This window comes from Hyperolius riggenbachi, chromosome 5, assembly GCF_040937935.1.
Source record: "Hyperolius riggenbachi isolate aHypRig1 chromosome 5, aHypRig1.pri, whole genome shotgun sequence".
NCBI classification, from domain to species: domain Eukaryota; kingdom Metazoa; phylum Chordata; class Amphibia; order Anura; family Hyperoliidae; genus Hyperolius; species Hyperolius riggenbachi.
Window position 1 is genome coordinate 267,991,233 of NC_090650.1, and position 27,741 is coordinate 268,018,973.

At 42.3% G+C, this 27,741-nt stretch overlaps 1 protein-coding gene across 4 annotated transcripts in view; it reads left to right on the forward strand.

Annotated features, from left to right (window-relative positions):
- Positions 1-27,741, forward strand: part of HIVEP1 (HIVEP zinc finger 1) — a 285,145-nt gene that overhangs the window by 188,739 nt on the left and 68,665 nt on the right. For all 4 annotated transcript variants that reach the window (XM_068236903.1, XM_068236902.1, XM_068236904.1 and 1 more), the window contains one exon: positions 21,567-27,259. In XM_068236903.1, coding sequence (XP_068093004.1) covers positions 21,567-27,259 — 5,693 coding nt within the window. The remainder of the gene's footprint in view (positions 1-21,566; positions 27,260-27,741) is intronic.

Here is a 27,741-nt window from a genome sequence, read left to right on the forward strand (position 1 = left end):
TGTGGCAGGGAAGAGTACCGTGGTGTGACGCAGTGGGAAATTGGCCGTAGCCATAAAACCCTGAACAAGCATACAGAAAAGATGTTTCTGAAAAAATCTGTCAAGATTAGCTACATGCTTGTTTCAGGTGTGTGATTTAGAAACTACTTCAGCAGGACTGCCAGGCTACTGGTATTGTTTAACCGGTTCAGCGCCGCAGTGCCGAAAATCTCATGCATCCGAGCAACGTTCACCTCCCATTCATTTGCCTATAACTTTATTGCTACTTATCACAATGAATTGATCTATAGCTTGTTTTTTCCGCCACCAATTAGGCTTTCTGTGGGTGATACATTTTGCTAAGAGCCACTTTACTGTAAATGCATTTTAACAGGAAGAATAAGAAAAAAACGGAAAAAATTCATTATTTCTCAGTTTTTGGCCATTATAGTTTGAAATTAATATACGCTACCGTAATTAAAACGCATGTATTTTATTTGCCCATCTGTCCCGGTTATTACACCATTTAAACGATGTCCCTATCACAATTTATGGTGCCGATATTTCATTTAGAAATAAAGGTGCATTTTTTCAATTTGCGTCCATCACTATTTATAAGCTTATAACTTTAAATAATATAATAACATATTCTCTTGACATGCATATTTAAAAAGTTCAGACCCTTGGGTAACTATTTATGTTGTTTTTTTTTTTTTTTTTTAATTGTTTTTTTTTTTTTTTTTATAAAAAAAAGTGTATGTGGGTAATTTTTGGTGTGGGAGGGAAACTGCTAATTTTAAATGTAAAATAATGTTTTTTTTTAATCAAAAATGTATGTGGGTGCAGTTTACTATTTGGCCACAAGATGGCCACAGTGAAAAAAGTCCTAGATGCGAACCAGCTCGCATCTAGGAACTAAAATGCTGAGGAGTTGTTTCCTGGGGGCAGAAATACCGCGCTCTCTGGAGAGAAAGCGTCGGTATTTCTGCGGGGAAGTTAGATCGGTGAATGGGAATTATATTCCCATTCACTGATCGGGGGGCTAGCGGCGGGCAGCGGGAGCGCGCGCGGGGGCGCGCCCGATCGCGCGCACGAGCCGGCGGCAGCACCAGTGCCTATCTGGACGAGGAAACTCGTCCAGATAGGCCGAACTGGTTAAAAGGAAATAAATATGGCAGCCTCCATATGTCTCTCACTTCTTGTTCCGTTTAGAAGTCCTGAATCTTTAACCCTCCTGGCGGTACAACAATACAATGGGTGGGGTGGACCGAGCTGACCAGGCGATGACGTACTACCCCGCAGTCTGCAAACAGCAAAATAATACTATAAAAAATGTTTTCGTCATCTGCTGAAACAGTCTCTGTGGAATGTGTTCATCTTGTATAAGCAACGCAGTGACAGGCCAGGAACACATTTTGACTTTATATAGTAAATGTGGGAAAGCATATGTCTGAAGTACCAGACTTCATCAGCAGATGTGCGAGTTGGGCGCCGTGCATCATATGTTGTCAATGCTGAGCGCCTCACTGGCCGCCACTTTTCAGACTATATTCCACCCACTCCAAAAAAAGCTACACAAACTAGGATGTGTGTTGTTTGCTGCAGCAAGACGGATAGCAAGGGTAAGAAAGTCTGCAAAGAAACCAGTTTCTACTGCCCCGACTGTAATGTCGCCTTGTGTGCCGTTCCATGTTTTAACCACTTTACCACCACGTGTGCATATATCTATGCTCCTTATAACACCCTTTCCCCACCAGGAGCGTAGATATACGCACCTACCGCCGCTGTCCGCACTCCCGCTCGCTTGTGCGTGCGCTCCCGCGCTTGTGCACACCGCCAGCCGCTCGCCCGGAGATCAATAAACGGGAAAAAACGTTCCCGTTCGTTGATCTCAGCCCCCCAGCAATGATCGGCTGCTTCTATGAGAAGCAGCGCGATCATTGTGAAAAAAAAACGTTTCCCAGCCTCATTGAACGTCCTGTAAGCGTACTTCCGACGCTTACAGGTCTCATGAACAAAAAATTACTGTGGCCAAATAGTAACTACATCCAAAACATTTTTCATATACAAATACATACTTTTACACTATATATTAACTCATTACCTCACACACTACCCACATTATTTATTTTTTGTAATAAAAAGAAAAAAAAATTACAAAAAAAACAAACATAGTTACCTTAGGGACTGAACTCTTTAAATATTTATGTCAAGAGGGTACAACACTGTTACTTTATAAAATATGGGCTTAGAAAAAACAATGTTGTGGAGCGTCCAGCCAGTTGCCAGATTGGGATGTGCCTTGGCTAGGATCCAGCAGCACACCAGACCAGTAGCTCAGTACGCATAGCGCCTCTGAGTGCGTATTGTTTACTGACAAAACGTTAGCCTTGTTGCGTCTATGCGACCTTTTGGTTGCTTATTCCTTGGTATGTAATAGATGAGGTTTCTTCTATTGGCTCTCATGACAGCCCAGCCTACCATCTGGTGACTGACATCGGCATATGTGCCGCTGACGTCACCGATTCTCCCGTCTTAACGCATGGAGGCGGCGCATACGCACCGCTACCAGTGTGTCACTCGGCAAGTTCCCCATCAGGTCCACACAGAGCGGCCGGTGGGTAGACAGCGCTGGGTATGACGGGAGAAGGGGGCTGCGACGATGAGCCAGAACGGGTGTGTGTGGACGGGAGGGACTCAGGAGAGGTGACCCAATCAGCAGGTGAGCATACAGTTCCCCATCAGGTCCGTATATCAGGGACCATTTTGATTGGTACAATGTCAGTTTGAATCTATTGGCTACCTACAGAATGACTGAACTATATATATGTGATTGCTATGGTGGTATATGTATTTCACATGCAGCAACAGCTTGATAAAGGGGTATCTGCCTCGAAACGTCGCATTTTACTGCTGTTATGTACTGATTCAATAAAAGAGCATTAAGAATTATCTGGATGGTGCTGGCTACTTCCTACTAATAAACTATGGGCTTGTAATTAGGGATGGACGCAAAACAAAAAAATGCACCTTTTATTTCCAAATAAAATATTGGCACCAAACATTGTGATAAGGACATAATTTAAACGGTGTAATAACCGGGACAAATGGGCAAATACATTTCATGGATTTTTATTACAGTAGCATGCATTATTGAGGTTTCTTGCACACAGGGACGCACGTTAGTGCAGCCTGTAACGCTCCCCCAACGCACAGCAATGTAACACAAGTGAGCTGTTCACACTGCCCACGTTGCGTTACATTGTAACGCAGCAAAGTGCTGCATGCTGTGCGTTCTACGCGGCTAAGCCGCGTTAGACTGTTTGCACATGCTCAGTCATGTTGGGGAGGAGGGGAGAGCGGCCGGGCACATGGCTAATTAATATTCACTGCACTCAGTGAAGTGCAGTGTTTACTTCCTGGAGCGGCCGCTCTGTGCGGCGATTGGCCGGGCGGGACCACGTGATACCGCATGCGTCCAAGAGTACGCATCACGGACGCCAGAGTGAGCTGCACAACGCGGCTCACTCCGACGTCCACACCAGAGAGCACAAGGCGTTGCGTTAGGGGCACGTTATGTGCCCTATAACGTCCCCTAAACGCAACGTCCTGTTGTGTAACTAGCCTTAAAAACTATAATGTCCGGAAACTTAAAAATAATGATTTTTTTTCCCCCACATTTTTTCCTATTTTCCCATTAAAACACATTTAGAATAAAATAATTCTTGGCATAATGTCCCACCTAAAGAAAGCCTAATTGGTGGCGAAAAAAACAAGATCTAGTTCTTTTCATTGCGATAAGTAATAATAAAGTTATAGACGAATGAATGGAAGGAGCGCTGAAAGGTGAAAATTGCTCTGGTGCTCAAGGGGTAAAACATTTCAGTAGTGAAGTGGTTAAGATATACCACACGCGGGAGGTGTACTAGGTATATACTGTACTGCATGTACATACTCTATATTTAATCTGCTGCTTATTTGTACAGTTCTGCTATTATTTAACCTAATTGATACATTTAATGTTTTCTGCAAATTTGTGTTACAGTCTTTTATTTATATGCAGGATGTCTTCCAGGCCTTTATTCTGATATATTTTGGTGAGCACAAAAGAGTTTGTCAGAACCCCAAGTAATATTGACTGCGTGTGCTGGGGTAGAACATATATACATAATACTATAAAAGAAAAGATACCCCTATAAACAGCACCACTGCAGACCATATGTATCAATCAAAAAAAAATCTTTATTACAATCTTTGCAAACACATATCAATGATACACAAATTTTTTTCTAAAAACAGCATAATATTGTATTTCCAGCCATATTCAACATAATTGGCCTGCTAGATATAATAATCTATTATGTTCAACCTCAGTGTATGTACAACCTTAACCACTGGGGGCTCAGAGAATGAGCCCCCTCGTGGATGAACCCGGGTTCAGTAAGAATAATAAAGTGCAAAAACCTGTGCATAACAGTGCATATCAGCCATGCTTGGGACCATGAAAGTGCATATAGTGCTATATTTACACACACACACAAACAACCATTCATCATATGCAATAAACCTGAACTGTGCAACCTATCATACTGAAAGTGCAATTTAAATACTGTCAAAGTCACTAATAACCAAGTGGAAGCAGCCTATAGGGTCTGCAAGGAAGTGAATAAATAGGAGATATACTTAGCCGGGTATAAAGAGAGGCAGGCACAGACTGGCTTGGAAAGACGGAAATAGCCCCTCAGGACATCGCCCACATGCTCCGCGGTCGTCACTCCGCTTTGAAAGGTAAGGTGGATAGCCGTATTTTGGTGAGTTAATACTTAATAATTGGATGCCTAAAATTCTTGAAAACATTTACCGCTTTTGACTCATAATTCCAGACAGAAATGCACCGCCAGGGAAGTTAAGTGACTCCCACCTCCAAGTGCATTTTACTTCTTTGCAGCCTTATCTCTGGCAGCTGCTCTATGCGCGCCTCACCATTGTCCCTCCTGCTCACCATAGCAACAGATAGAGCTAAGCCTCTGTACAGCACTCAAATCCCAAACTGCCACCTGAGGGAACGAGTCCCAATCCTTTCTGGCAGCAACGATTGTGCATGTGTGCACATCTTAACTGAAATATGAATTTTCCCTGTTCAAGGTTTTACCAAAAACGTGTAAATTAAAGACAATCATTAACGTCTAGACTTTCATAGAAAATGAGCATTAATAATTCTGCTTTTAGTATGCAATTAGAACTTCATTTTAAAATCGTGCATAAAACACATAAAAATATATATATATATTGTGGTTTTTGCTCAATAAGGCCTAGGGCGTTCTTGGCAGCATTTTGGAATCGCCGGCAATTCTCAAAATTCACTAGTGGGTTTGCAATTGGCAGCAATCGCAGGACATGCAGCATTTTGAGCACGTTTCCACTCAATGCGAAGTATTTAAGTGCTGGAAAATCGATTTGAAAAACAATTTTGCAGCACTTGGGGGGGGGGGGGGCGATCGATTACCATTTCAGCCCCCGGGTATTTTTTACCTTATGGACAAGAAGAATTTTCACATTTCAGCACTCCTCCCTTTCATTCCCCATTAACTTTATCACTACTTATCATAACAAAGTGATCTATACCTTGTTTTTTTCGCCACCAATTAGGCTTTCTTTGGGTGGTACTTAAGGCTACGAATTATTTTATTCTAAATGCATTATAATGGGAATAATAAGAACAAAAATCATTATTGCTCAGTTTTCAGCCGTTATAGTTTTAAAATAATTAAAGCTACCGTGATTAAAATCCACACATTTTATTTGGCCATTTGTCCCGGTTATTGAAACGTTAAAATTATATCCCTAGTATAATGTATGGTGAAAATATTTTATTTGGAAATAAAGGTCAATTTTTTCAGTCTTACATCCATTACTAATTTTTTTGCACATAGTTTAATAATAATATGCCCTCTTGACATACATATTAATATATGTATTCCCTATATATGTATGTGTGTGTTTATATATATATATATATATATATATATATATATATATATATATATATATATATATATATATATATATATATATATATATCCTACTAATATAATAATCAATGGGAAAGTTCGGATGTTTGGATGTTTGGATGTTTGTTACTCGATCACGCAAAAACGGCTGAACGGATTTGAATTAAATTTGGCACACACATAGTACATTACCTGGAATAAAGTATAGGATACTTTTTATTCCCATAACCAAAAAGAGACAAATACAAATTTCACTGGAAAATATAAACTGCAGACATTCTTACACTGTTACACTGGAGGTGTGTTTAGCTTCTAAGGGTAGAATGGCTAATTTGCATATATTCAGCAGTGTTGCACTGGGAGACATCTCAAGCTCACTCCAACCTGAATTATCGCAAATTATTTCTGTTTTAAGAAAGCAAACTTTTGTTTTTCTTAACATCTTAGTAAGGGGGCTTTTAGGACCATTGTAGTCCCTTACATACTCTAATGAATTCTGGGTCACCATGAGCTTGCTGGTTAGTCTGTACCTCTCGGTGTTACAAGCCCTACTGCATAGAGCCAAATTAATCCATGCCATGCACTGATGAGGATCAAACAATCCAAAACAGTCTGTATGCATGTTGGATTATTATGGCTCTGTACAAATTAACAAAATGACACATCATTGCATTCCAGCAGTTCTAGAGGTGTGTTTAGCTTTTAAGGGTAACAATGGTTAATTTGCATATATTCAACAGAGATGCACTGGGCGACATTTTAAGCTCACTCCAACCTGAATTATCGCAGATTCTTTCTGTTTTAAGAAAGCAAACTTTTGTTTTTCTTACACTGTCAATGGTAGGGTTCTTAAACTTTGCACAGTTGGTCACTGGGTGACTGGGATTAATATTCAGAAAAGTGGGTGGAGCCTACAAAAGCTAATCGAAATTCACCTATTGATTTTCAGGAGGGAGGAGCCACAGCCAATTAGATTTATTTCATTTCAATGCCAATTATTGATGCCAAAGACTGCAAAGCTCACAAACTAGGTCATCCTTGAGTAATTGTGTGTTAGGATTAGAAAAAGTGGGCAGAGCTAACACTAGCCAATTACATACCCGGGCAACGCCGGGCGACCAGCTAGTGTATATATATATATATATATATATATATATATATATATATATATATATATATATTTTACATATAATATATGTATTCCCTAATGTCAGTAGGTGTAATTTTACTATTTGGCCACAAGATGCCCACGCTAAGCACTTCTTATTAGCCTACAATAAGTATGCTATAGTAAGCAATGTGTTGCTACATTGTAACTAGGGAAGTGACGCAGGCATCAATGGATGCCTGCGATCACGGTGGCCTGTGAGGAGATTAACCACGGGAAGTGCACCCCGCAAGGACCGCCGTATAGACAAATGGCGGCGGTCCTTGTAGGGGCATGGGCGGAGCGATCGCGTCATCCATGACGCGATCCTCCGCCTGGCGCCGCTCACCCGCCGCAACATCCCGCCGGCCATACGGAAGCGCCAGCGGGATGTTAACCCGACGATCGCCGCATACAAAGTGTATAATACACTTTGTAATGTTTACAAAGTGTATTATACAGGCTGCCTCCTGCCCTGGTGAACCCAGTGTCCGAGGGACCACCAGGGCAGGCTGCAGCCACCCTAGTCTGCACCAAGCACACTGATCTTTCCCATCCCCCTGCCCCAGATCGCCCACAGCACCCATCAGACCCCCCCCTGCCCACCCCCCAGACCCCTGTTTGCACCCAATCACCCCCCTAATCACCCATCAATCACTCCCTGTCACGATCTGTCAACGCTATTTTTTTTTATCCCCCCCCTGCCCCCTGCTCCCTCCTGATCACCCCCCCACCCCTCCCCAGACCCCCCCCCCCCATGTACTGTATGCATCTATCCCCCCTGATCACCTGTCAATCACCTGTCAATCACCCATCAATCACCCCCTGTCACTGCCACCCATCAATCAGCCCCTAACCTGCCCCTTGCGGGCAATCTGATCACCCCCCCACACCAATAGATCGCCCGCAGATCCGACATCAGATCACCTCCAAAATCCATTGTTTACATCTATTCTCTCCTCTAAACACCCACTAATTACCCATCAATCACCCATCAATCACCCCCTATCACCACCTGTCACTTTTACCTATCAGATCAGACCCTAATCTGCCCCTTGCGGGCACCCAATCACCCGCCCACACGCTCAGATTGCCCTCTGACCCCCCCCTTATCAATTCACCAGTGCATTAATTACATCTGTTCTTCCCTGTAATAACCCACTGATCACCTGTCAATCACCTGCCAATCACCTATCACCCATCAATCACCCCCTGTCACCCCCTGTCACTGCCACCCATCAATCAGCCCCTAACCTGCCCCTTGCAGGCAATCTGATCACCCACCCACACCATTAGATCGCCCGCAAACCCGCCATCAGATTACCTCCCAAATGTATTGTTTACATCTGTTATCTTCTCTAAACACCCACTAATTACCCATCAATCACCCCTATCACCACCTGTCACTGTTCCCTATCAGATCAGACCCTAATCTGCCCCTTGCGGGCACCCAATCACCCGCCTACACGCTCAGATTGCCCTCAGACCCCCCCCCCCCCCCTTATCAATTCGCCAGGGCATTATTTACATCTGTCCTTCCCTGTAATAACCCACTGATCACCTGTCAATCACCCCCTGTCACTGCCACCCATCAATCACCCCCTGTCACTGCCACCCATCAATCAGCCCCTAACCTGCCCCTTGCGGGCAAACTGATCACCCACCCACACCAATAGATCGCCCGCAGATCCAACATCAGATCACCACCCAAGCGCAGTGTTTCCATCTATTCTCTCCTCTAAACACCCACTAATTACCCATCAATCACCCATCAATCACCCCCTATCACCACCTGTCACTGTTACCCATCAGATCAGACCCTAATCTGCCCCTTGCGGGCACCCAATCACCCGCCTACACGCTCAGATTGCCCTCAGACCCCCCCTTATCAATTCGCCAGTGCAATATTTACATCTGTTCTCCCCTGTAATAACCCACTGATTACCTGTCAATCACCCATCAATCACCCCCTGTCACTGCCACCCATCAATCACCCCCTGTCACTGCCACCCATCAATCACCCGCTGTCACTGCCACCCATCAATCAGCCCCTAACCTGCCCCTTGCGGGCAATCTGATCACCCACCCACACCAATAGATCGCCCGCAGATCCGACGTCCGATCACCTCCCAAGTGCAGTGTTTTCATCTTTTCTCTACCCTAAACACCCACTAATTACCCATCAATCACCCCCTGTCACTGCTACCTATCAGATTAGACCTCTATCTGCCCCTAGGGCACTCAATCACCCGCCCACACCCTCAGAATGCCCTCAGACCCCAGCCCTGATCACCTCGCCAGTGCATTGCTTGCATCTATTCCCCCCTCTAATCGCACCTTGAGACACCCATCAATCACCTCCTGTCACCCCCTAGCACACCTACCCATCAGATCAGGCCCTAATTTGCCCCGTGTGGGCTCCTGATCACTCGGCCAAACCCTCAGATCCCCCTCAGACCCCCTTCCGATCACCTCCCCAGTGCATTGATTGCATCTATTTTCCCCTCTAAGCACCCCCTGAGACACCCATCAATCACCTCCTGTCACCCCCCTAGCACTCCTATCCATCAGATCAGGCCCAATACAACCTGTCATCTAAAAGGCCACCCTGCTTATGACCGGTTCCACAAAATTCGCCCCATCATAGACCACCTGTCTTTAAAATTTGCAGATGCTTATACCCCTGAACAGTCATTTTGAGACATTTGGTTTCCAGACTACTCACGGTTTTGGGCCCGTAAAATGCCAGGGCGGTATAGGAACCCCACAAGTGACCCCATTTTAGAAAAAAAGACACGCCAAGGTATTCTGTTAAGTGTATGACGAGTTCATAGAAGATTTTATTTTTTGTCAAAAGTTAGCGGAAATTGATTCTTATTGTTTTTTTTTCACAAAGTGTCATTTTTCACTAACTTGTGACAAAAAATAAAATCTTCTATGAACTCGCCATACACCTAACGGAATACCTTGGGGTGTCTGCTTTCTAAAATGGGTTCACTTGTGGGGTTCCTATACTGCCCTGGCATTTTAGGGGCCCTAAACCGCGAGAAGTAGTCTAGAAAACAAATGCCTCAAAATTACCTGTGAATAGGACGTTGGGCCCCATAGCGCACCTAGGCTGCAAAAAAGTGTCACACATGTGGTACCGCCGTACTCAGGAAAAGTAGTATAATGTGTTTTGGGGTGTATTTTTACACATACCCATGCTGGGTGGGAGAAATTTCTATGTAAATGGACAATTGTGTGTAAAAAAAAATCAAACAATTGTCATTTACAGAGATATTTCTCCCACTTAGCATGGGTATGTGTAAAAATGCACCCCAAAACACATTATACTACTTCTCCTGAGTACGGCGGTACCACATGTGTGGCACTTTTTTACACCCTAAGTACGCTAAGGGGCCCAAAGTCCAATGAGTACCTTTAGGATTTCACAGGTCATTTTGCGACATTTGGTTTCAAGACTACTCCTCACGGTTTAGGGGCCCTAAAATGCCAGGGCAGTATAGGAACCCCACAAATGACCCCATTCTAGAAAGAAGACACCAAAAGGTATTCCGTTAGGAGTATGGTGAGTTCATAGAAGATTTTATTTTTTGTCACAAGTTAGCGGAAAATGACACCTTGTGGAAAAAAAAACAATTAAAATCAATTTCCGCTAACTTGTGACAAAAAAATAAAAACTTCTATGAACTCACCATACTCCTAACGGAATACCTTGGGGTGTCTTCTTTCTAAAATGGGGTCATTAGTGGGGTTCCTATACTGCCCTGGCATTTTAGGGGCCCTAAACCGTGAGGAGTAGTGTTGAAACAAAAATGACCTGTGAAATCCTAAAGGTACTCATTGGACTTTGGGCCCGTTAGCGCAGTTAGGCTGCAAAAAAGTGCCAATCATGTGGTATCGCCGTACTCAGGAGAAGTAGTATAATGTGTTTTGGGGTGTATTTGTACACATACCCATGCTGAGTGGGAGAAAGATCTCTGTAAATGGACAATTGTGTGTAAATGACAATTTTTTAATTTTTTTTACACACAATTGTCCATTTACAGAGATATTTCTCCCACCCAGCATGGGTATGTGTAAAAATACACCCCAAAACACATTATACTACTTCTCCTAAATACGGGAATACCACATGTGTGGCACTTTTTTGCAGCCTAACTGCGCTAAGGGGCCCAAAGTCCAATGAGCACCTTTAGGCTTTACAGGGGTGCTTACAAATTAGCACCCCCCAAAATGCGAGGACAGTAAACACACCCCACAAATGACCCCATTTTAGAAAGTAGACACTTCAAGGTATTCAGAGAGGGGCATGGTGAGTCCGTGGCAGATTTCATTTTTTTTTTGTCGCAAGTTAGAAGAAATGGAAACTTTTTTTTTTTTTGTCACAAAGTGTCATTTTCCGCTTACTTGTGACAAAAATTAATATCTTCTATAAACTCACTATGCCTCTCAGTGAATACTTTGGGATGTCTTCTTTCCAAAATGGGGTCATTTGGGGGTTATTTATACTATCCTGGAATTCTAGCCCCTCATGAAACATGTCAGGTGGTCAGAAAAGTCATAGATGCTTGAAAATAGGAAAATTCACTTTTTGCACCATAGTTTGTAAACGCTATAACTTTTACCCAAACCAATAAATATACACTGAATGTTTTTTTTTTATCAAAAACATGTTTGTCCACATTTTTCGCGCTGCATGTATACAGAAATTTTACTTTATTTGAAAAATGTCAGCACAGAAAGTCAATCAAATAGCACCAAAAGAAAGCTTTATTAGTGACAAGAAAAGGAGCCAAAATTCATTTAGGTGGTAGGTTGTATGAGCGAGCAATAAACCGTGAAAGCTGCAGTGGTCTGAATGGAAAAAAAGTGTCCGGTCCTTAAGGGGTAGAAAGCCCTAGGTCCTCAAGTGGTTAATGAATAGGAACTTTGTTCCAATTCATAGATCTAACAATCTGCTGCAGAAATCCGCGCAGGTGGAAGCGCAGCAGCTCTATTTAAGAATGAACACTTGTTTTGAACAAAAACGGTGTTCATTCTTGGCGGACATGTATGTATTGGCTCAGGGGACTTTTGTCCCCTGCAGCCAACCACCCCTTTTCCTGGCAACATCGCGATCGCGGGCATCTGCCTGCACGATCACCCGCACAGCACACCAACTACCGGAATGTGACTAGCGCATCCCTGCGGCTGTAGCAGCTGCCGCTGCAGAAGTAAAGCTCACGTCCCAACGGCAGAAATGGTTAAATAAACTTTATTATACTGTCATCAGGTGTCCTGCTTCCGTCCGTAGCCCGACCCTCTAAAGGAAGGGGTCACAAGAGCTTCTCTGATTGGTCCTAGAAAAGGACCTATGATCTCTAACTTTAGGGAGTGGAGCTACGAATGGAAGCTGGATATCAGTCACCCGCTAAGTATAAGGCCCGGTTCACACTTGCGGTTGTCTGCCAAACGGACCGGATGACCTGACCGGATCCGGACCGGATCCGGATCGGAACCGTACGGTTCTGATCCGGATCCGATCCGGATCCGGTCAGGTTGCATCAGGTGTTCATCAGGATGCGATCCGGATCCGTTTGGCAAAAGTTAAGTACAAACCAAATAAAATGTTGGGGTCTGGGAGGTCAGCAGAAGGGGGACCTGTGGAATCAGGCCCTCTGCTGTTTAGCACTCACCTCCACCTCCGACATGCTGCCAACATCTCCAGCTCGTGTAAAGTCACTGCTGCTCCACTCCAAAATGCTTGCCCATGTGTCCCCATCCAAAATCGCCGCAACAATCCGCATAGGAAGTGGGGTAGAACATCCGGATTTTTAGCCAGTGTGTTGTGCGCTCTCCGGTTCTCATTGCTTTGTATTGGCCGGATGGTGCAGTCCGGCTCCGCCCCGGATACGGCTGCCGGAGGAGCCGGACCCAAAAATAGCGCATGTTGGAACGGACGCCGGAGTCCGGATCCGGCCCGGATCCGGTCCGGCTCCGGTCCGGCAGAACGGACGCATGTGAACGGACGCATAGGCTTTCATTGCCATGCCGTGCGTCCGTTCCGTCCGTTCTGCAAGCGGTCCGGCTCCGGCACGGCGATTCCGGACGGCCACCGCTAATGTGAACCGGGCCTAATAGAGTTTATTTAAAAAAAAATAATAATCAGAAGCGCTGTACAGTTTACTGTACAGTGCTTTTAAGTGCCAGGGAATGCAATCACAATCGCATTGCTGCGATTTTAAAGCACTGCAGCAATTCCTAGTGGGTTCCAGGCCTCAAGGTTCCTCCTATTTCATACATCCTCAGCAACTGACAGCTGCTTGCTCACACCCAGTCACCCTTAAACACTCCTTCTTTAGGCCTGAAACCCACTAGGAGTGCTTTTCTGAGCGCTTTGTGATTTGAAAAACTCTTGCTAATGAAATGCTATTGGTGTGATACCAGTTGAGCAATGTGATCTTATAAAAATCCTCCATAGCATTGCATTAGCAAGAGCTCTTTCAAATCACTAGCGCTTATTAAAAGCTTCTAGTGGGTTTGAGCCCTTACACATATGGGCATGTGGGGGCAGAGTGATTGCTTTGTCAGCTGTGTCAAGCCTTCCTGAGGATTACTAGTCTGCATGGCTTGAGGCTGACTGGAAGGCGTGATCAAGCAGCTAAAGAATTATGAACTTAATTGATTTTGTTTATTTAGCACTCATATAGTGCTAACTGTTCCGCAGTGCTTTGCAGAGTATATAGTCTATTTACTAACTTTCCCTCAGAGGGGCTGACAATTTAATACTGACCACAGTCCTATGTCCATAACAGTTTAAGGGCTTTTTTTCCAGATGCAGGGTTTCCAATTCTGATTGTTTCTGCATCTCAAAACGTTGCAGTAGTGTAAATTGCACCCAAATGTTTCCATTAGTGCGATGCAGCTTTTTACCCAATAGCACACACGAGTCCTGCTGCCATGTTGGTGGGTTTGTGATCAAGTTTACAGCAATTGAGGTGTAACACCCATTGGCCCATTGACATATTTGAGTGTGATAGGTGCACTTAGGGTACTGATTCTCAGTCAGCCTGGAACAGCTTTTCCCATGTAAGATTAAATCTGCAGCCCAGGGCCTTCTATAGGAATAGGCTCACGACGTAATCTGTAAGGACTCGAATTAGTAATTAAAATGAGCCTTTAGGAAGTGCGCTGTGGTAAGGCTTGCAACGGCTCCAATAGGATGCTTGCAAGCTATTTGGAGCGCATGCAGGATGGCAGAATTGTGGGTAACTAACCCCTTATCATCCAGCTGCACAGATGTGGCAATTAAGGCTCATTTTAATTACGAATTTGAGTCCTTATGGATTCGTGATTACTCATGAGCCCATCCCTAGCCTTGTGAAAGTGGCTGATCGAATTTCACCAAGGTGGAATTTGATTGGTCTATTTCCAAGCTGCATACATTTGCATACATAATTTGCATCATTCTACGTCAACTCTGAATGATTTGCTTCTCAATGATCATCCCTAGTTGCTTCTGATTGTGCAGTCTAGTTAACAATGTTAATTTGTGTTTTTAACCGAAATGATTACACCTTTACAGATCTCATTTTAGGAATAGTGTGTATTTATATTATGCCATACTTGTACTACAAATAGTTACTTGCATGAGCTCATAGGCTTTGCTGTCCGTGGCTCCGTCATTGACTGTAATGCACAGCTTCATTAAAAAATAGGGAAGGAAAGATGGCTAGAGATGAGTGTTAGGAAGAAGGTAGGTGTTATAATAATGCGTGGGCTTGAGTAGGCTAGTACTGGCAGCAGTGAGAATTAGTACAACAAAAGCATTGCTGATATTTCCAGTGCAGTGATGGATTTTGTGAAGGAATCTCAGCTGGGACAGAACAGGCACTGAATGGTATGTGATACACTAACATTGCTCAATCTCATTTTGTTCTATGTGTGGATTAATGCGTTTCTGCTAGCTTAACCATATGTGTTTTCATTTTCATCATGAACACATTCAGTTCTGCCTCAGATTCCATTTTATGAATGAAATGATTCCCTTCTCCTTCATTCATCTGTTAGCAGCAAAAATGCTATGATGTTATTGAAGGATTTTGACTTTTCATATTGTAAATTGCACAGCTAAAAAGGCACCCCTGGAAAAGATCTGCAGAGCAGTCTAATACATCTCATTTTCATTGTTATGCATGTTCACTGTAGAACCTCGTTTTTCCTTTTTTGAGAGGTTATGTTTATTCCTTTAGAGTGTATATAGTTTGTATTAGTTTCTATGTGCTGAAAGTACATATATCTCTGTTTGAGATCTAGTTCATTAAACAAACAGGAGAATTGTATCCCCTGTGGAATAGGCTGTTTTCTGTTTAATGCAAAGGAATAGGCTAACATACAGGCAAATAGAAAAGCAATCCTGGGTGAGTTTCCAAATAACTTTTTTTTATATTTCATAACACATAAATCCTAAAATATCACTGTTATGAATGTTAATATCATGTTTGTTCTGATGTGTTTACATTGACTGCTGCAGTAAGATGTTTTCCCTCTGCATTGTGGTATTGCACAGATGTTTAATGCTATATTCATTAAATTACATTTTAAAAAGAAAAATGGATTTGTGTATATCGTGCCATTTTGTTCTAAGATCACATTATTTATTTTCAGAATTTCTCAGGTACAAGACAAGTGATTATTATATTTATATAATAATTAATTACAGATAATTGTTCTCTGTATATTATCCGTTCCCAAGACAGACAATATACTCCAAGCAGGGGGGAATATATTGTAAATTAACACATATACTTGTTTATATCTAGAATTGTATGATTTCTGTGAATCAAATTCCGATCAGGTCCTCCTATGGTGTTGCATGTCTAGGCCTCCCCCTCCACTGATCTCTTATGCGCCAGCTCAGACAGACTGCTGCTGGCGCCCGCCCTCATTTTTTGCCTGGAAAAGAAAAGCACTATTTAGTATAGCTTACTTTTGATATGAGAAGGTTTTAGAAGTATCCATTGCCTGCGAGACATTTTTACCAACCAATGGCTGCAACACTGAGTAAATGTGTGTACTGTTAGAGACATTCCCATTTGCACCAATCTACCCAGTACTCGAGCGACACTCTTTTGATAAGGGAAGTGCCAAGAAAACAGGTCTGAAAGTCCTGGATAAACAATTAACCTGAAAGGGCAAGGGAAATATACTGGGCTGCAGTGATTAGTATGGAGGGGGAATGGATAATTGCTACACTTGCGGACCTGGAGGAGTTATTGGCTGCACTTAAGGGCTAGAAGGGGTTATTGACTGCAATATTTTATGCAGTGCAGTAATTAACTCCTCCTGGGCTTTTAAGTACAGTTGTTGATTCCTCCTTGTCCCCAGGTGCAGCCATTAACTTTGCTGGGTAGACTTATACATGAGTCAGTAGAAAATTCCAGCTTAAGAGGGTCAAATATTGGAGTCAACTTCTACGCAAGGGTGACTTATATTCGAGGATATACAATACTTTACTTCCTCCATTGACTTTAATGCATGTCATTTTCAGCAAAAAGCAAATGTGTATTTTCATGAAAATATTTTCCAAATGCAGTGACAAAGTGATATCACTCGGTTTGCTAATCTCTGTGTGCAATGATTGTGCACATTTACTTTTCACTTTGTAGCATACCATACACTGTACATTTCTTATGAGCATTGCAACATACGATTCAATTGTTTATTGTGTAATTTTATTATTCTTGTAGTCCAGGAGCTGCATTTTGGATGGCTCTAAGTAAAAACATTAGGCTGCTTGAGTCCATCGTCTGGGGCAGTGTCCCATATATAAGGGAAGGTGCTGACAACAGTCTGAAGACCTGTGAGTGGCACAAGGTCTCAATCTCTAGGCAGTCTTTACAGCCTATATATGGACCAGTCATCACAACAGTAAACCATCTCCTTGCAAACTTTCAGTAAGATAGCATGTATTTCTGTAAGGCTCTGTACATACACGCAATGTGTGTCACCTGTTGGGATCAAACCCAGTCCTTTGGGCGGCACTGCAGTGCATGAACGGTGGAAAGACGCATCACATGGCTATAGACAAAGTACGTGGCTGTTTTTAAAGAGAAGGGATGACTGTGTAGCTGGTGATGAAGCTGCTTCCAGTGGGTGGAGTGAGGGGAACTATGTAGTTGTAAAGATCTGGCATGCTGTATTTTTATGTGACGTTGTTGACACCCCTCCACATGTTAGATTCTTGACTGAGATGGTCCTGAATGGCTGCCTCAGATGAGTGTCCTCTGGCGTGTGTACCTAGCTTTAGATGTGTATGTGCCACAAGCAGTCAGTGCTGCATACAGTACTAGGAGTTGTGGGCCCTGAGTTAAGGTTTCTCAAGTTTTTGCACAGATGTCACATTTTATTGATATACCTTTTCTGATAAATTTGAAATGACTTTTTAGCTATGGTTTAGTACTTTTATGCTTGCTTAGTGATGAAAAAGTATTTAGTACATAAGATGAGAAAATATTTTCTGTGAGAAAACATATGACAGTGGTTTGAAAAAATGGCATTTAATGAGAGACTTGCATGTAAAAAAAAATTGTATTAATGGTAAATTAATGATGGTTGGGTTAGGAGTAATGCTAGGTACACACTAAGGCCAGAAACCCACTAGGAGTAATTTTCTGAGCGTTTGCGATTTGAAAACACTTGCTAATGGAATGCTATTGGTGTGGATCCACTTGAGCAATGTGATTTTATAAAAATCCCCCATAGCATTGCATTAGCAAGAGTTTTTATCAAATCACTAGCAATTAGAAATTGCTCCTAGTGGGGCTCTGGTCTAATGCAAATTTGGACAGATTTACTGACAGATCGACTATTTCTAACTTGTCCGATCTGATTCCTATCGATTTTCCATAAAGGTGAACTGAAAATCGATCAGAAATCAGATCGGACATGTTGGAAATTGTCGATCTGACAGTAAATCTGTCAGAAAATTGCGTCATGTGCACCTAGCATAAGAATAGTGTTAGGCAGGGATTAAAAGCTAGTGTTAGTCATGTCAAGAGGAAGATGATCAGCTTATTTATATTGCTGGTCAAACTGCAGATTGTGTAAACAATAAGGTTCCTATTTGAACAGCAATCTGGTAATAGATTGCTACTTCCCTGTTCCCTTTCAGAATCAGTTTGTCACTTCTATAACACCAAATTTATTAACGGACCATCAAATATTATCTGACAACCACTGCTGTGATTACAATACCGTAATAGCTTTAAAGATGAACTGTATAAAACGTATTGAATAAAATTACCATTCAGCTTGAAAAAGGTCTATGGCCTGAAACCGCAAGCTGTCCCTGTCTTGTGGCATTTTGACACTTCATGTGTGTTATGGATTTAACTTTTGATTAAACCAGTAAAGGAAAACTGGTTTTATGAAGAGTGCTGCTGACTGAAATCTGCTCCTACAACTGACTCTGGCAAGGTACAAACTTCTTTGGTTGCACAATAATGCTGCCCACCCCTTACAGTAGAAATATAACTTGATGAGTAAAATTGCTTATTTTACAATATTCATTTATAAACTATTAAGTCAATGTTGCCCATTGTAATATCTTCAACACACACAAGCAATAGAACACAGCAGTACATGCATCCAGCTACAGTACATTTAAAAGTGGTCAGCAGGTGCTCGTCAGCCAATCGGGATGCACTGTCATACACCCTTTACCTGCCATACCACATCTAGCAGCCATTAGCATTCAGGTGGGAGGCTTCAGTTGGACGCCATCGCAAGATTGCGTCGCTAGCAGGACCGCCCCGTGCAGGCATCCCTCCCACAGGGGTCCCTCCCTAACCGCTCACCTGTCCGCCATGTCCTAGAGCTGAAAGAAAACGTTTAAAAACACACGATTGGTTCACACGATGGCCAGGGGCCCCGGACCTCTCTCACTGGCTGGGGCCCCAAGGCCAACACGTGATACCTGGAGGGGAGTGCAGGTGGGCCTGGACCTCTCACACCCAGGCTCTGGACCACTCACATCCAGAAAACCCACCAACACTGCCTCCATACTGAATGCTAAATTCAACACACACAAGCAATAGAACACAGCAGTACATGCATCCAGCTACATTTAAAAGTGGTCAGCAGGTGCTCGTCAGCCAATCAGGATGCACTGTCATACACCCTTTACCTGCCATACCACATCTAGCAGCCATTAGCATTCAGGTGGGAGGCTTCAGTTGGACGCCATCGCAAGATTGCGTCGCTAGCAGGACCGCCCCGTGCAGGCATCCCTCCCACAGGGGTGCCTCCCTAACCGCTCACCTGTCCGCCATGTTCTAGAGCTGAAAGAAAACGTTTAAAAACACACGATTGGTTCACACGATGGCCAGGGGCCCCCGACCTCTCTCACTGGCCGGGGCCCCAAGGCCAACACGTGATACCTGGAGGGGAGTGCAGGTGGGCCTGGACCTCTCACACCCAGGCTCTGGACCAGCCTGGGTGTGAGAGGGCCCACTCCCCTCCAGGTATCACGTGTTGGCCTTGGGGCCCCGGCCAGTGAGAGAGGTCCGGGGCCCCTGGACCTTGTAATATCTTACCTCACCCTTACCAGAGGCACTGGCATCCTTACTGCGGGGATGTTTTTTCCCCCTTCTGTGAAGTGAGCTAGGACATCACATGATTTTCCAGAGTGCTTGAGGTGTGTGTGTGAAGTGTTTCTGATGCTGAAACCAGGATGCTTAAGGCAAAATGGGTACCCTGAATAATATTAGCTTTTGCTGTGAGTCATTATAGTTCCTCTTTAAAGAACTTCCGATGCGAATTTAAAAATCTATTATGTGCTCACTTGGGTTTTCTTCCAGCCCCTAGCACAGGCTTTCTCAACTAGGGTTCCCTGGAACCCCAGGGTTCCTTGAGGACTCTGCAGGGGTTCCTTGGCATTTTCCCCCATCGTGGGGGGGAAGTATAATAGAGCACACTATAATAGATAGTACTGTAACAAGAAGCACTAAATTGGGGCATCAGGAGATGGTATAATGCGTGGCAGTGTAATGGGGGTAGTGAAATAAACACATACTTTTAAAGACAAAATAAATGCAGGGGTTCCTCGAGACCAAAAAATTGTTTGCAGAGGTTCCTTGAGATCCAAAAGTTATTTGCAGGGTTCCTCCATGGTAGAAAGGCTGCCCTAGCAGCAGTCTCAGTGCCTCGCTGCAGCCCTGGTCCTCCTAGCTATTGCCTGCTGGATCACGATCTGCTGGCGTGATCTGCTCTTCTGCGCCTGGACGGGCACTCTTGCCTGCATGTCCACGTCATCTGGCGCGTACTGCACAGTAGTTGTGCGCAGGCGCTGTATGCAGCAGATGACATGGACACGTGGGCAGGAATGGACACGCAGGCGTAGAAAAGCCTGACCCCCCTGTGGGTCGCCATTATTGCGGGCAGTCGGTGGGGCCCCCAAAAGAACACCAGGGCTGTGGCGAGGGTCTGAGACTGCTGCTCGGGGCTGGAAAAAGCCCCAGGTGAATACAAAATAGATTTTTAAATTTGCATCAGAAGTCCTTTAAGGTGGCAATTCACAGTTCCATTGAATGGCGTAATATGTTGCCAGACACACCTGATTCAGATTGCCACATCTCACTCACCTGCATTGTGCCATTCATATGCTTACTTTTAAAGTGGGAAACAAGTGAACATGATTTTTGCAACCTTTTTCTATTGTACCCTGTGGCATTCCTTACTTAGAAAGTGAAGAATTTTGTTTTGGAATCACATTCTAAATATGGCTAATACAGAAATACTGATGTATTTTTTTTACCTTAATGATTATAGTGAAAGTAGGGATCATATAAACTGATGGCCACTTAAATCTGGTTGTCTACAAATTAGCACTATTCTGCAGAAATTATGTATTTTTGTTTTTCTTCTGAACAGGCTGGTTTGTCGCTTTAAAAATAAGCCCCTAAATGTTTGCGCAGCCTGAGAGGGAACAATAATAGAGAGATCTGTAACTTCTACCCGGTACCCTGCAAAATAGGAATCCTCTATATTGATGTTGAATTCAAAAACTTGAGCTACAGTGCTGTTTCCTCCCTCCAGCACAGTGAAAAACTGACATGGGCAGCACTACTTGCAATGTGATTTTAGTTACCTTTTAGGTAATTGAATATTTGTTTTCTCTCCACTGAACTTATTTGCAATTACAATACTCACTTTACCATTAAATGCGATGTGCATAAATGTATTAAATAGTACCATTATTTATGATTGAACAGTCATCTGATGTTTTTGTTTTAGTTTCATTAGTTTGGTGATTATTAATACCTTTTAGTTGGTTCAGTCATCTCTTTGTAGAACCTGCATCAAAACAAGATAACCTTATAGCATCCTTGATGAGCAATGATCCTTCAGTAGGTAATCATTTTATTTTTTCTTTTACATTGCAGAAATTCTTGCTGTTGGCTCCCGAAGTTGCTCTGATACTATTAAAGGTGTGAAGAGGAAAAAAATTGTAACAGAAAACCACCTAAAGAAAATACCAAAGTCGCCATTAAGGAATGTTGCTAAGGAAAAGCAAAGGCATGATTTAGAGTCTTCTTCATCATCCAGCCCTTCTTCCTCTGGATCTGGTCACACAAAGGATAAAGAACTTTTGCCTGTTGAGCTGAAAAAACAGAATTCAAAGCAAAGTAAAGGGCTCAATTCTGAACTAAGCAAACAGTGTACCAAGTCTGGTGTTTCAATGCAGGCTAAAAAACTGTCTTTTCCGCCAGACTTGTGCAACGGGAGAACTGAAGGATATTTCTTAGGTGGCAAAATGACTTTATTAAAAGAAAGTTCCACATCAAGTGCATTACCAGTGAGTCAGAAATGTGCGAATAGTATCTCTGAGAACACTAGCAAGCAGTATTCCTGTGCAAATTCAGCCTTTGATGTTTTATTAAAAGCAATGGAGCCTGAACTCAATACTCTGAACCAATCTCGAGCACCATGTGGCACTCAAACAGAGAAGCAAGGGCACAATAAGAACCCAGCATCTTTGGTAACCTACACAACTTCAGATTCATCCTCCTCTTCTCAAAGAGAATTGACTGCTAGATATTTGCATTATCATCATGGACCCCAAAATGCTCTGTGTTGTCCATCATTAAAAGACTCAGCATATACAAAGGTCTTTTCCGCTAGTGAAGAACAGTGTGAGAAACAACCACCTACTGCCTGCCCTAATTATTCTAGTGCTCTGGAGGCTACCAAATCTAATCAAGTGTATCATGTAGCTGTAACTTCTTCCTTGATGAATCCTTCAACTTCTACTGTAACTCAGGTTATTTCACTGCCAGTAAATTCTTTATCTACTCCTTCAAATCTATCTTTAAACTCGACATACAATGTAACTCAAGTTGCTTCACTTATCACGGGGGAGCAAATGTGCAATATTGTTTTGAAGGATCAAAAACCTAAGAAACAAGGTAAATATATATGTGAATATTGTAACAGAGCTTGCGCAAAGCCCAGCGTTCTACTAAAGCACATTCGATCACATACCGGGGAGCGCCCATACCCTTGCATAACATGTGGATTTTCTTTCAAAACAAAAAGTAATCTGTATAAGCACAAAAAGTCTCATGCTCATGCCATTAAACTTGGGCTAGTCCTCCGGACAGATTCTGGAGGCATGCTTCTTTCCCAGGATTCTGAAAAAGCACTTTTTATTAGTTCAGATGCCGAAGAAAGTGGAGAGAGTGATGAAGACTATACTTCAGAAGAAAGGCAAGAAGATCAAAATCTAACGAGCATGGAATCCCCAGAACATGTGAAAATTACATTTGGAACTGATAGTGTTGCACAAAAAGAGGGACGATCTTCCTCAAACAGCCCTGTTGCAATGTTGCAAGACATTTCTGTAGGAGACAGCTGTATAGAAGCAAAATCAACAGAATTACCTAAAGTTGTTGTTTATCCAGTCAGTGTTTCTCCCCTGAGAGCTGATAGCCCGAAAGTGCTAGAGTCTACTTCTGAACATTTTGTAGCACAAATGCCAGAAATAAAAACAAAAATTAAGGCTTCCAGTGTTATGCGAACTTGCTCATTAAGTGAAGTAGAGCAGTCCACTCATAAAATGTGTGAACTAGTTCACATTGAAAATAAACAGCCAACAAATATAACTGTTCATGCACAGTTACAAAGACAGCAAGCTACAGATTGCTCCCAGGAGCAGCAGAGCAAATGTCTTTTAAGTCCCAGAAGCTTAGGAAGCACAGACTCTGGTTATTTTTCCCGATCAGAAAGTGCAGATCAAGCAATGGCTTCTCCTTCCCCTTTTATTAAACTTTTACCCACATCTGAAAAAGAACTGGCTAAAAATGTAAACACTTTGGCACACCCAACTGTACCAGGGACAATTGTAGTACAACCAGTTTGTATTGAGAAACCAGCTACAGATGTAGGAATAATGCGCCCTCCCTTGGGTTCAAAAACGCTTGAAGAACGTATATCAAAGTTAATATCGGACAATGAAGCATTAGTTGATGACAAGCAACTAGACAGTGTAAAGCCAAAAAGAACTTCATTGTCAAGAAGAGGTAGCATAGATTCACCAAAGTCCTACATTTTTAAAGATTCCTTCCAGTTTGATCTAAAACCTATAGGAAGACGTACAAGTTCCAGTTCTGATATACCAAAGTCCCCCTTTACTCCAACTGACAAATCCAAACAAGTCTTTTTTCTCTCTGTTCCATCACAATATCCTTCAATAGACTGTTTGCCAATTACAAGAAGTAATTCAATGCCCACAACAGGATATTCAGCAGTTCCTCCAGTAATTCCACCTTCCCATCCTCTCAGAGGAAGTCAGTCATTTGATGACAAAATAGGTACTCTTTATGATGATGTGTTTGTTTCAGGGCCATCTACACCTCAACAAACTGTTCATCCCCGCACACTTGTTAGACAGGCTGCTATTGAGGATTCGTCATCTACTGAGCACTGTGGTCTAGGACCTGCTCGATCAGTTGATGAAAGCTATCCTACAAGTAAATCTTTACAGGATGTGTTGCTACCTAGAAGTAAGTCTTTTGTGCAAGGGTCTAGTTTAGACAAAATAAAAAAAAATCAAGGTCGCGGTACAATGTTTGAATGTGAGACATGTAAAAATAGGTACAGGAAATTAGAGAATTTTGAAAATCACAAGAAGTTTTACTGTTCGGAATTACACAGACCAAAGAGTAAAACGGTAACTCGAGAAGCAGAACATAGCATAGCAACTAACGTTTCACAGCCCCAAGTTCTTCATTACAGAGTTACTACTTCAACTGGAACTTTGGAACAGCCACTGCTTATCAGAAAACGGAGAAAGATGAAAAGTGTAGGCGATGATGATGAGCCCCAACAAAATGAATGTCAAATGGTTCCAGAGAATACTGAACCTCTTAAAACTATGACGAGTGCAAAAACATCATCTACAATTACAATATTAGGTGCACAGTCATGTACTGTTTCTACACTTGGTCCTCAAATACAGTTAGTTGCAAGAAATACTGAAACTAATGCTGATCTGAAGATACTTTCAATGGACAAAAATACTAATCGTGTTTTATCAGAAAAGGCAGAACTGAAATGTCCAGGGTCTGGAATATCTGTAATTCAGCATACAAATTCATTGAGCAGACCAAATTCATTTGAAAAATCAGAATCTGTTGAAAGGGTCTCATCTGCACATTATGATCGTCAGAAAAGTATTACAAACAGTTCCATGAACACAAATAATACAGTTCAAGAAGATCATTCTGTTACCACTTCTCAAAATTCCTTGGGTGGCCCAGTTGAATCTTTGAAAGCGGAAGTACATGAAAGCCAAAAAAGTGCACTTACAGAAAGAACAGCATTAGCTCCTCAGTCTCGTTTGGTTCGCCAACATAACATTCAGGTTCCAGAAATATTAGTTACAGAAGAACCAGACAAAGATCCAGAAATTCAAGGAAATGACCAAGAACCACAAGAGAAATTTAATTGGCCACAGCGTAGTGGAAGCCTTTCCAGTTTGCCAACAGAAAAACTCCCTCCAAAGAAGAAACGAATTCGATTGGCTGATCTTGATAATTCATCTGCTGAATCAAGTTTTGAGTCAACCTATTCAAGAAGCTTAAGTCGAGAGAGCAGTTTATCACGTGCCTCAAGTTTTTCAGCTTCATTCGAGAAAGAAGAAAATTCAAAATCTGAGAGTTTCTCGAAAGTAGATAGCATAAGCAAATCTTCAGAGTTTCTTACGATTCCAACAGGCATGAATGCATTTGGTGTTCCACGGGAAATGAGGAGAGCTGCATCCGAGCAAATAAATTGCACACAACCATCTATGGAAGTTACAGACTATAGAAGTAAATCATTTGATTGTGGAAGCATGTCTAGATCAAGATCTATGTCTCCAACTAATATAATGACTTCAAGATCTTTTGCTTGTAGCACAAATAGTGGGCATATTCCCCTTTTAGAAAGGAGAAGAGGACCTCTTGTAAAACAGATATCTTTGAACATTTCAGAAACAAGTGTTTCTCCAACTAAACCCCATGTCCTTCAGTCTGAAACACCACAGCATGTAGCAAACCAGTCTATAATCAACTCCACTGTATGCTCTAAAGATTCTTCTACGCAAAAACTTAAAACTGATGTACAATTTTCAGCTGAGAAATCTCAGCTTTTGGACATTAGTGTTTCAGTAAATACAACTACTACTTCCTTATATAAAAATGATTTTCCTGTTGGAATTCAAAACATGATAATGGGGGAAGGGAAAGACAAAGGTGTATCTCACAAGAAGAAAGAAATTAGTTTTTCTCCAAAATATCAACTTGAATGTAAGAAGAGCCAAGAAACACAGTTTTGTTCTTCTAAACCAGTTGCAATGATTTTGCCAAATAGTTCCATAGAAGAGTCACTTAGTCGGACATCTTGGAATTTGAAGGCTGATATTACAGACAGTACAACAAGTATATGTACAACCATGCAGAAGAAAGGCAAATTGTATTCTAATTTACAAACCACCAGTTCAGTTGTTGTTCCTGTGCATAATTACAGCAATTCATTGTATTACGGGTTTTCTGCAATCACTTCTCTTCCTGAGATTTTAGTTACTCAAGATCAGGGTAGTCAAGTGGTTTGTAAGGCCAGTTCCGTCTCTGTGTCAGACAATAGAGATCCAATACATATACCAAAGCCTAATGAGGAGCCCAGCAGACCTACTGTCAGTACTCCTAAAAATTCAGAAAACTGTCTTCCACGATTTTTACAAAAAGCACCAATATCTGGCCTAGTTCCACAACAAGAGACCTCAGCGTCAAGCAAAAGAATGCTTTCACCAGCAAATAGTCTTGATATTGCCATGGAGAAACAGCAAAAGCGTGTGAAGGATGAAAGTGGAGCTGCTTGTAATATCAGTGGTCAGCAAGTACATTTGTCTAGCATGAATACTGTGGAGCCTGGAAAACCAAGAAAGCCAATGCTAGTAAGACAGTTCTGCACTACAGACCCAGGTGAAAGCTTGGAACCGGATGATTCCCCCAGGAGGTATAGTCCTGATGATCGTTCTTTGGGGTCACAATTCACCAGCTTCCATTCCTCTACAAAACCAATTTCTGATGGGAAAGAAACAGTAGACCCTGAAAGAAACACATCTCCAGAAACTTCAGGCCCTAGTGTAAGAATGTCACCGGAACCTTCTCCCAATACTCAGGCATGCGCTTCAAAGTCTGCATACAGTCAAGATACAAGGTCACCAATCAGTACTAAAGCAGTTAATATTCAAGGCCAAATAAAACTTGGTGCAGCAATATCTGTGGTCAATGCTGGAGACATGCATCGGCTATCTTTTCCAAGTCTTAAAACCTCAACGAGTTTTACATGGTGTTACCTGCTGAAGAGAAAGCCAATCCATCTTCCACAGAATGACCAAAAGACATCTGCTTATGCTTCCTGGACCATTAGTTCTAACAACCCAAACCCACTTGGATTACCTACTAAAGCAGCTATTTCTCTGTTGAATTCTAAACAGAAGTGTGAGAAGTACATGTTTACTTCAGTGAAAACTTCTCAATCAAGACATGACATCTTGGTGTATTCAAGCAAATGGAAAAGAAATTCAAAAGAGGTAATCACAAATACATCCCATAAATAACTGTTCTAAAAATGTCTGTATTTTTAATATTTAAGAACTGGCCGAAAACAAGGACCTACAATTCTGAAATTAATAGAATCGTACTCTTTCCTACGTTTAAAGTGGACCTGAACTCTTGCACAGGACAAAAGAAGAGCATATAGAAATGCACCCTGTATGTATTTAGAGAGTTTAGCCTGTCTAATTCCCCCTCATCTGTGACTAAGCACAAGTTGTAATTTGATCCCTCAGCTGTGTCAGCTGGCTGCCAAGACACAGAGCTAATTGGTAAACACAGGATGTTAACAATATGTCTGCTTCCATGAAAGCAGGAAGTAGATAGACACATTACAGATTTATTGCAGGAATTGTATTAGCTGTAACAAAGACATTTTTTGAAAGGTTAGTATGTTGATGCTTATCTTTTAGAGCAGAGAGTAAGTTTTGAGTTCAGGTCCGCTTTAACCTTAACCACT